This window comes from Paramormyrops kingsleyae, chromosome 5, assembly GCF_048594095.1.
Source record: "Paramormyrops kingsleyae isolate MSU_618 chromosome 5, PKINGS_0.4, whole genome shotgun sequence".
Classification (NCBI taxonomy): domain Eukaryota; kingdom Metazoa; phylum Chordata; class Actinopteri; order Osteoglossiformes; family Mormyridae; genus Paramormyrops; species Paramormyrops kingsleyae.
In genome coordinates, this window is record NC_132801.1 from 17,085,558 (window position 1) to 17,097,012 (window position 11,455).

The 11,455-nt window shown below is 38.5% G+C and overlaps 1 protein-coding gene across 1 annotated transcript; it reads left to right on the forward strand.

The window, feature by feature from the left end:
• Nucleotides 1-5,496: 5,496 nt before the first annotated feature.
• Nucleotides 5,497-8,294, forward strand: tmem100a (transmembrane protein 100a). The gene is made up of 2 exons (XM_023822643.2): nt 5,497-5,870; nt 6,863-8,294. The coding sequence occupies exon 2, from the start codon at nt 6,961-6,963 to the stop codon at nt 7,363-7,365; it is 405 nt and encodes a 134-aa protein (XP_023678411.2). The 5' UTR covers nt 5,497-5,870; nt 6,863-6,960; the 3' UTR covers nt 7,366-8,294.
• The last annotated feature ends 3,161 nt before the right edge of the window (nt 8,295-11,455 follow it).

The window sequence follows — 11,455 nt, forward strand, 5'->3', positions numbered from 1 at the left end:
GCCGATGAAAACCACATTTGTCTCCGTCCCCCTCGGTGCCTCCATTTTCCCTGCCAGCCCCTCTTTTTCACAAACACATGATTATTAAATGTTGTGATCCGACCCCAGAAGTAAGACCAAAAAATGTATCATCCAAGTACAGTATCTGCATTTTTTAAATTGGGTTGAAGAAAGTGTACGCAAAATCGCTTAACTGTGAAAATGCTACAAAGCACTACCCGAAATTCAAATAAGACAAGCTTACAGAATAGTACAGAAGGTTTAAGGGGCTTCCAGCACAGAGTGATGTATTGTCAACCACTACAGTCCAACCTGTTAACAACTTCACCAAATTCAGCACTGCATGAAAGAACAGAAAGCAACATTATTTTTCAACAAAAAATAACACTAAAGACATACTAGGCTACACCACTAGACAGTGTCCCTGTCTGTCAAAGCATGAGTTTAATGCTTATTCAAATAACTGAAAAAAGGCCGTAGCATTTTGCTCTTAAATGTATTCTTTACACATTAGGACACATTGTTTGCCAGAGTTTCAGATTTTTAACTATTGACAGGTTTAGTTTACAGAGTTTGTTGTTCCAATGAAATTACAGATACAGGCAGTTTTGACTTTGATTTTTATGGAAGATTTTATGACAGGCCTGTGTGAGTGTGTGTGTGTGTGTGAGTGTGTGTGTGAGTGTGTGTGATAAAAAAAAATCTGTCTCTGTTGACTTTTTGGGATCATCAGGTATGACCGTCACTGAGTTCAGACATAAACTCATGAACTCAGAACACCAGCATAAAAGGGCAGGACTGCAGAAAGGCTCACTATAGCGAATTATCTACTAGCACAGGAACTGAGCTATAATAGGAAAAGGATACGTCTCTGTTTGAAAAAGGAAAAGAGCATTTCACATCCCAGTGAATTACCATGTGCCTACTGCAGTGTTTCTTAGTCAATGCAGAGAGGGAGGAAAAGTGCCCAATATGCAAAAATTCAGTATAAAAGTGACAAATAATTTTGAATATGTAAGGTGAGTACTACTTCTCCAAATATAAGTACAAATATTTCATGGCCATTTAACACTGTACATTATATCTCATTATACACACACACACACACACACACACACACACACATATATATATATATATATATATATATATATATATATATATATATATATATATATATATATATGTATGTATGTATGTATATTCTATAGGCTTGTATCTGTGTGGAATTCTGTCAGTCTGTACTGTTCCCACCCTGCGCTTCAGTCCCTATTGTGTTTTCCCAATTACCTGGACTCCCAACTAGCTCAGTGGGCTGAGTGTGTAGCCTTGAGACTATAACCCTGTTGGTAATAGGTTTCAGGCTGGTCTTGGACCAGCCTCATCTGTTTATTTGTATTTCTTGCATTTGTTTCCCAGTGGTTATTTTCTATATTAGATTTCTTGTCCCAGGTTTCCCCTGTTTGTGTTCTGTTCTGTTCCATTCTGGTTCTGTTTAATTATCCTTGGGTTTTATTCCTAGTGTTTAAGTCCGATTATGTAGTTAATGTTTCCTAGTTTTTGGTATTAAGTTCCATAGTTTCTCTGTGTATTAATTGTTATTAGCTGCCTGTTTTCTTGTACCAGTGCTTGTTAATTGTTCTATTTTGTGTTATTATGTTGTCCTGTGCCCTGCATTGATTGGTTAATTGATTATGTCCTGCAGGTGTTCCTTGTTTGCCCTCGTTTTCTTTGAGTATGTAAGTGCCTGCCCTGTTGTATTCTCCAGTCAGCCATTATTAGATGTTACACTGTGCTGGTTTCTAGTTGCGCTCTTTTCCCCTTGTTACCTTTATAGGTATTTTTGTAGTTAGTTCTTGTGTTCCGTCATTTGCTTTTGACCCCTTGTGCTCCTTTACTTTGCATTCCCCAGTCTTCAGTTCCCTAACAAACTCCTTTGTCTTATGAGCCAACAGTAGATCGTCAGCTTCTTTTCCTGCCTGCGCCATGACATTTTTATTAATTACTGTGATATTCTTCTAGACGTTTCGAAATTTCAGCCTTGCCCCAATGATGTCAACACAGATTTGACATGGGATGAGGACATTAGAGGCCTCGCTTTAAGTTTATCCACTTCCAGCCCTAACTAACTCCCAAGAGCTTATTACGTAACACTTAGCGTTCTTCTCCAACTGATTACATAGACAACTGTCACCTCCCTTGTCCCAACCCCCATTATGACACATTTGGCTAGACATAAGATTTTGTTCCATGTCCTGGGATATACAGCCAGGGCAATCAGTTTGATGACGCTGTGATGATGGCTTCTGATGTGATGCCAGGGCTGTGTTCCCAAAAAATAAATCCACCGCCCTGAACCATGTGTGAAGCTCCAATATGAGAAATGTGTTGCACTTTGCGTTTTTATTTGCTTTTAGAAATATATTCCTTTGGTAAGGCTCTCTCTCTATATATATATATATACACTCACCTAAAGGATTATTAGGAACACCATACTAATACGGTGTTTGACCCCATTTCGCCTTCAGAACTGCCTTAATTCTAAGTGGCATTGATTCAACAAGGTGCTGAAAGCATTCTTTAGAAATGTTGGCCCATATTGATAGGATAGCATCTTGCAGTTGATGGAGATTTGTGGGATGCACATCCAGGGCACGAAGCTCCCGTTCCACCACATCCCAAAGATGCTCTATTGGGTTGAGATCTGGTGACTGTGGGGGCCATTTTAGTACAGTGAACTCATTGTCATGTTCAAGAAACCAATTTGAAATGATTCGAGCTTTGTGACATGGTGCATTATCCTGCTGGAAGTAGCCATCAGAGGATGGGTACATGGTGGTCATAAAGGGATGTACATGGTCAGAAACAATGCTCAGGTAGGCCGTGGCATTTAAACGATGCCCAATTGGCACTAAGGGGCCTAAAGTGTGCCAAGAAAACATCCCCCACACCATTACACCACCACCACCAGCCTGCACAGTGGTAACAAGGCATGATGGATCCATGTTCTCATTCTGTTTACGCCAAATTCTGACTCTACCATTTGAATGTTTCAACAGAAATCGAGACTCATCAGACCAGGCAACATTTTTCCAGTCTTCAACTGTCCAATTTTGGTGAGCTCGTGCAAATTGTAGCCTCTTTTTCCTATTTGTAGTGGAGATGAGTGGTACCCGGTGGGGTCTTCTGCTGTTGTAGCCCATCCGCCTCAAGGTTGTGCGTGTTGTGGCTTCACAAATGCTTTGCTGCATACCTTGGTTGTAACGAGTGGTTATGTCAGTCAAAGTTGCTCTTCTATCAGCTTGAATCAGTCGGACCATTCTCCTATGACCTCTAGCATCAACAAGGCATTTTCGCCCACAGGACTGCTGCATACTGGATGTTTTTCCCTTTGCACAATATTCATTGTAAACCCTAGAAATGGTTGTGCGTGAAAATCCCGGTAACTGAGCAGATTGTGAAATACTCAGACCGGCCCGTCTGGCACCAACAACCATGCCACGCTCAAAATTGCTTAAATCACCTTTCTTTCCCATTCTGACATTCAGTTTGGAGTTCAGGAGATTGTCTTGACCAGGACCACACCCCTAAATGCATTGAAGCAACTGCCATGTGATTGGTTGATTAGATAATTGCATTAATGAGAAATTGAACAGGTGTTCCTAATAATCCTTTAGGTGAGTGTATATCAGTCTGGGAAATGCAATTTTATAAAAAATCTGACCACAATCGAAACAATAAAAAACCAGAAGTATTTTGTTTGGTTACTTATGGTTAGGGTTAGGGCTGGGTAGTGGTTAAGGCTGTCAAAGTTGGGATTAAGGTTTCTCCCATAGAAGTGAATGGATGGTCCCCACAAAGATATAATTACAAACTTGTGTGTCTGTGTATGTGTGTGTGTGTATCTATGTCATGATATTACAATTATGCCAGTTTCATAAAAGTGGTATTATTAGCAGGTGTGTAGCTCGAAAATCTACACTCCCTGAGACAATATAACCTTGGGCCCCCTTACACTAATATTCAAATTTAACATATTCTGCCAGGGTATCCATGCCCTTACTGTTCCCCTGACTATTAGTATAAACTTAAATAATTGTATATATCATGCAATTTTATAAATAATATATATTAAATTCAAATTGAAACTGATCTATATTTTGACAGGCAAATTCTGCTGCACAACATAATAGCAGAATTTGTCCACGGGACATCTTTAGGCAATGTTGCTGAAAATGATGCTCTGAATTCTTGTATTGTGTCTTGCCATTCACGTCACCCCACTTAAGATCTCTATAGACTCATTCCCCTGTTAGTAATGTGTCTAGTTCTCTATGTCTCTCAGGAGAACACAATGCAAAGAACAGCATGTGTCAAAGTGCAACAACGGTACGAAGGAAAAATGACTCGCCTATAAATTATGTCCTTTCAGTCGTGTTACCGGCTGGAATTAATTTGCAAGAGGATACTGGAAAATGCAATGCAGCTGCTTACAGTTGTTGCACAGTCATTTTGTATGAAACCAAAATCCTGCACTGTGCTATGGAAGATCATGTTTTCCTGATCCTGCAGGGAAGTCACGTCTTTCATTTGGGAAAGATCTAATCCAGGAAGGAAAAGGATCAAGACAACACCCTATATAAAACCACTATGTCAGAAAATTTTACTTTGAAAATAGGGAAAGCTACCTGTGCTGGTCAGTGGCATTTATGCCCCTTAATAAACTTTCTGCACTTGCACAATGGAGTGGCACTGTGTGCACTTGAGACATACAGTACAGTAATCATGATGTAACATTATAACTCATAAACCAAGATATAAAATGATAACATTATAACTGTTTTTAATAGATGTTCAATAGCTGTATCCCTAATTATATTTAAAAATGGTAAATCACTGTTAATATTATTGCACCAAAGCAAAGAGAGAGGTGGAAAGTAGAGTAAACGCCAACGTATCTTGATGAAAAAACCATCTCCCTTGGAACTGAGTAAACTCATTGTTACAATGAAAAAAGACAATCAATGAACAAATCACTGAACAGCATCTACAAAGATTAACTAATATAAAGATCAATAAGTATTCAATATTTTCCATTCATTCATCCATCTAACTATGCATCCACAGAAGACGGAACTTTGTGTTTTCTATATTTGTGTGTAATAAAAAGTAAAGACGTAAAGAAATGACTTAACTAATTAACGTTTTCCTACGGGGATTAACGATAATAATTTTGAGGAAGTTTTATTTTTTAATCGCAAAAAAAATGTATAGCCTATGTGTGTTTGTTTTTATCACCAAAAAGTAATTTTTAAGTGAGGACGACTAGCTAAATGTACTGTATACATTTTCATTGAATTATATGCTGCGTTAATTTTGTACATTGACAAACTGCGTCGATTGTATGTAGGCCTATAGAAAGGATAGGGTTAAACGAGGGAAAGTGTTGCTCGCTACTCGAAACTCCCCCTTTAGCCATTGATACATTTCAAATGGGCTTTCTTTCCCTAGATTATGGCATTCGGGGGCTCTCTTCATTGCTAAAGGATCACTGCGAGCTCATAGGAGGCACCCGATGAATGAGAGTCGAGAGATCAGTACTCAAGGCTCCTCAACAGACACGAAATTTGCTAGAAGACTGAGAGAGTAAAGTTTGTTTGTTAGTTTTGTGTTTGAGAATAAGGTCTTTGGAATAAGTAACTGCGCCGTTTTTTCACATCTAAAAAGAAACCGGTATAAGGACAACGAAACACCTTTCGTTGAATATACCAGCCATAATCTTACATACTGTATTCCGAAGTATTTCTCAACTGAAGACATCAAGGGGCAAATGAAAAAACCTGAACAGGAATGGAGAACAGACAAATAAAGTGAGCTGATTTTCTTTTTATCCTGCACAATTTAGGTTTAGCGAAATAAATCACTGTACTTATTTAAGTTAAGTTTTTCACATGAACACGAATGAGACTGTATCTTTCTACCAATCTATCCGATTTCCTTTGTATTCGTATTACCTAATATTTCATTGAATGACACGTTTGACCTCCACTTAAATTCCTTTTTTTTATCAGCCTATACGTTGCATATCATTGTTAAAGTGCGCAATCTACTAAACAGTTCATTCTACAAGTAAGGATGGTGTAATTAAAATATAAGATATAGTCAGAATGTTTTCACGGACAAATACAGCTATGTGCAGCAGGATGTCAATTTACGGAAGTTTATGCTCAGTTATAATTAATTAAAAAATGTACATGTTAAAAAAAATGCCTTTCAACGCGTTGTATTAATTTCATGCCGGTCATGAGATATTAAGACGCGCTGCGCTATAATTTCAGTTTAGTGCTAAATGGTGTTGATTTAACCGTTAATTAATAGTTATTTTTTCATGTGAAGTTCAACGTCAGAGTAGTGCTTGCGAAACTGCTTATAATGTTTCATGGAGCTGTTTGTAATGTCAGCCCTCACTCTCTAGGGAATGTGACAGCTCATGCTATGCTAAGTGTTTCTGCTTCGGTACGGCTAGGAATGTCTAACGGCTACATTTTTGCAATTTGGTATTTTCCAGTTGCTTTTTTATATAAATGCTTATTATTACTTGTAATCAATAAACACAATTTCCGAGTTTCAGAAGTTTGCTAATAAGTGGTAATGATCTTCATAATACACTTTGTTTTCTATTTGGATTTTTGAATATTGCTTCCATGTAGAATAACAGGAGAATGAGTTAAGTTAAAATGTAACAGCTTTAGTGTTATACATTCAAACCTGTCATTTATCTGCATGTGTGACAATGTGATATACACATAGATCGATGTATGTAACTAAATATATGTAAATATGGGTGTATTTCTCCGCATAGATCTGGAACCGCCGATGAGAGAGGCTGAGGAGCTCAGCGTAAATACGGATTTGTTGGTTCACTGTAGATAACATTAGGAACAATACTGTAACACTGCAATGCCAGAGGATTCCAGCAAAGCTGCAATGAAGGTGCCCACAGTTCCAGACAAGGGCCCGGTGGAGAAGGCTCATGCCAATGATTGCGTCGTGACAATTGTGCCATTGGTCAATGAAGTCCAACTGACTGCTGCTACAGGGGGAGCTGAAATCTCTTGTTACCGCTGTACCGTGCCCTTCGGTGTGGTCGTCCTTATCGCCGGGATCGTGGTCACGGCCGTCGCCTACAGGTTCAACTCGCATGGGTCCACCATCTCCATCCTGGGCCTGGTGCTCCTTTCCTCCGGACTGCTGTTGCTGGGCTCCAGTGCTATCTGCTGGAAAGTTAGGCTACAGAAAAAGAAGGACAGACGAAGGGAAAGCCAGACGGCCTTGGTGGTCAGTCAGAGGAGCAACCTTGCCTGAGGGAAAACAGATGCAGAATGTAGCAAAGAGGCCTGAGCTGGGACCTTCTCTGACTGCTCCTCTGATAAAGAGATGCATACCATGTCCAGATGTTCAGTTAGAGCTTGCCATCATCAACACGAGCGATGCTGACCACTGCAGCTCTGCAGGCATACGGTCTTTCCCAGAGACTATTTTCCCTCCGTATATTCAGGTCGGGCCGCAGCAGCTTGTCTTGGATGTCGGCCAGTCGGTGTGCAGCAAAATTAAGATGTATTGCCGCTAACTGGAATATAGGAAGCGGAGCATTAAGTTATTGCCGTGTTCCTGTGGGTGACGGTGCGGGAATGAAAACATTGTAAAGCAAAAGAAAAAAAAAAAAAGTTGACAATGAAGCATCCTCTGTTTCTGCTTCCTACATAGCGAATTATTATTCATTGAATTGTGAACATGCGGTACTGCAACTGCACATATAATTAACACTGCCATATACTGTAAAATTCCAGAATAGTAAAACTGCAAAATAGTTCTGAGATCAAATTGAATATGCATAGCTCGAAAAAATTAAATACATGTTGACCACTTTCAAATTGAATGTTCTGCATATTACGTATATCTGATTTACTGTGAAGTAATGGAACTTTAGAAGACAGTCTAGTTTACTTTACATACAATAAATATTTTATTAATGCACTTTTGTTTTATGCCTTAATTGCCAATCCTACAAGATTTTTCATAATCATTGCCATAGAATCTTCAGGAGTTTCCCCGCAGAGTAACAGAATTTCAGAATATCAAATGCAACAAATTATTCTGGACAAAACATTACTTGCATTTTTTGTTGATATTTATGACAATTATTGTACTTATATTTTGATTCATTATACTGTTTAACGAGTGTTATTAAAGTAAAAGAAACTGAAATAAACATCTTTTGTCACTAGCTTAAACTCGTTTAACTTGTTTTAAAATTTTCTTAACTATCTTGAATATTTTTGTATCAAATATAATAATGACTTTAACATTGATATGCCATATTTTCTTAAAAATACTAGTGGAAAAAGCTGTTTCAAGAGTTTTATGAGCATGCGAGTATATTCAAAACCTAATAAATATATAACAGCATAGTTTGTGGTTGCACATTGGACAACATGTTTGATGCTAGAGGAGGAGGAAATTTAACAGAAGATTTAATGGGAAATGTCTTTTAAATGTGAATTTCCTGAGGCAAGAAGAGAATTGGATTAGCCCTCTGGTTTGGCACACTTCACTTTTAAATAGGATGATCTGTGGAACTAGCAGCTATATTTACAGGCAGTCGTTGCGTTGCTATGCATCACAGTGACACCAGACACGATAATAAAATGAAGGGCCTGCGTCAGAGGTGCCCCGGCAATATACTTTGTCACTTTTTGAGGGCTAACTTTATCACTGGAGGAAGGGGGCCGGATAGAAGGGGAGCGCTGCTGCGTCATCCCGACACCCGACTCTCGGATCTAATGTTAATCACTGCATATGAGACATGGGTGCCCTCACTCCACTTAACAGCCTGTCAGACGCTGCTCTAGGGAGCAGAAAAGAGAAAGAGGAGGAAAAGGTGTGATATAAGGAATGCTTAGACAGGTGCTGCACACATGCTGTACCCTCTTCTTGAACTCAACTCTGTTGTCGACCCCCCCACCCCCCCCCCCGCCCCAATGCATTTTCCTTTGCAACAGAGCCATGAAAACCCTCCGGAGGTAAGTAACATAATACAGGTTTAATATAACACAGAGTTCACCGTCAGCTGACCTGCCCCAAGGTTTCATCAAAACCAACGATCATAAAATAACACAATTAATACCAGACGCCATGAATTAAATAATGTTGCATTTGGAAATATGAGTGGTATCAAAATACATCCACAGGAACAAAAAAATTACTTATTCTTGTTTATGACCAAGATGTAAGAGATGAGATGTAATTAGGAATCATCCTTTTACAAAACAACGTACAGTGTAACCTTTGTATACTTAAAAAGGCAAATTACCTCAGTCCTTTAATCTGATTGGTCATGTTCATGATACAAATTAATCTGCCTTGCTGTTTTCAGAAATCATATCCAATAAAAAAGGTTCTGTAATGAGAGTTAAAATCAGCTGTGTAACATTGATAATTCAGTTTTTTTTCTTAAAATAAAGCACTTCAGTATTAAATTATACTAAGCTTGAAATGGCATTAAATATTTAAAGTTCACATTAAAAGTATTTCATGAAGTTTTATTTTGTACAGCTGAGTTATTGAGAAAAGCAAATGTAATGTTAGTTCTACTGAGTATTGAAGTAGTAGCTAGCAGTTAAGAAAAACAGAAGTTCAAGTTTATGTATACAATTTAACTTGTAATATCTGAATCTTAATGGTGGAGCAGCAATATATAGATTATATAAATATATAAACATTACTATCAACACTATACTGCATGTTATTTCTGTTCTTTTTCAGTCATGGTTTCACTGCTTCATGGTTTTAGGTGCTCTGCTCTCTGTCAGCTACTGTGTGCTACGTCAGTATGAAAGGTCTAAGTGCCCCTTTCAAGCAATTTAATGTGAAGTGATTGTCTTAAAAGAATGAAGGAAGCTTGTCCAGAGTTTGGCAAATAGTGCTGTAGCACTAACTAGAACATGTGGGTAAACCACAGCCTTGTTTATGCTTATGGTATTACATTGCTATGCATATTAAACTCTTAACAAAGGTAAAAAAATAAAGGTCTGATGTGACCTGATGCAACTGCCTAAATTATTTCTCTTTTCCCTGTCTTGTCTTTATGGTTCAGAGGAACAATATTGTCTTTTGATAACTGAAAGAGGTATGATGGGAGTTGATGCACATTCTTTTGTCAAAACTTTGTCTCTCCCTTCCTGAAAACCCTGGCAGTATTTGCTTTGGGAACCAACAGTGAGTCTTAAACCTCCACAGACGTGCAATTGGCTAGAAAAGTTTGCTAACTGGAGAACTAAAGAGGACCTGGAACTATTAAAGGAAACACTGAGGATGGTAAATACTGTAGCTATTGTTCCTTTTACTTACTAAGACTTTGGATCCAAATGATTCCTTACAAAATATTTTTTTTAAATCTAGTAGTCCCCACAATTATCATTTGTAACAGCATTTCTGGTTTGTGTTTGTCCTTTGACATTGATGGTATAACAGAATAGGTTATTTGTTAAACATTTAGCATTGAAGAGTTTTGCTATTCTTTGGATCAAACAGACCTAATGTATATTAAATAATTAATTCTCATTGGCTAATTATTTCTTATGTAGAAAATTACTGCTGTGTAAGTCTCACATTTATTTGTTGATTGACTGGGCAATGGTTCATCATTGGTGAATCAGTATCATCCAGCAGCTGTTTTATTTACTTAAAACCCTACAATGATGCCTGCTTAGAAGATACTAATCCCTGAGAGCTGCATTCATCTGGTAATGTTGCAGGGAAATCACTTAACTTCAGCTTCAGTTTAGCACTCCTGAATGTTATTGAAAAGCATCCAGGAATCACTTACAGCAGAACATCTTTAGCAGAACCTCCATTTCACACAAATGCATTCAATATATGAAATTCTTCTGTGTGTATATTATTCAATGTATATGTCCACCTGTCCGCCCTCATTCCTCTTCTCCTGCTGAGGATTATGGTCCCTGTGTATTTTTAACAAACCAGTCTATTTTTTAACGGCAGTAAAATCTGTAGGCGCTCCTGACAGGCGGCGGACATATTTTCTCTTCCTTGGAAACGCAGCCATGTCATTGTTTCCTTGTGAACTCCATCCACCTGCCATGCCGTAGACCTGCTCCAGGTCAGCGTCTGCAGGAAATAATAGGCAGCAGGATGCTGGCGGGTGTCAGCAGCCCTGGGCCTCCCATTCCTGAGCATTAGAAGGCATGTTATTGCGCCATATCGACTCGCCGCTCCGCGACATCATTTTATTGGCCGTTCACCAATAGCCATTCACACCATTGAAACAGTCCTTAGGGTGAACTTTACCTTCTCGAAAAATCCACCCATCAAGGAAAACAACAAGGAACTGAAACTGCCCTTCGGTAAGTTAATCAATTCATAATAACCATTA

Coding starts and splice junctions, on each gene's coding strand:
- tmem100a (XM_023822643.2), top strand. CDS start 6,961: ATGCCAGAGGATTCCAGCAAAGCTGCAATGAAGGTGCCCACAGTTCCA.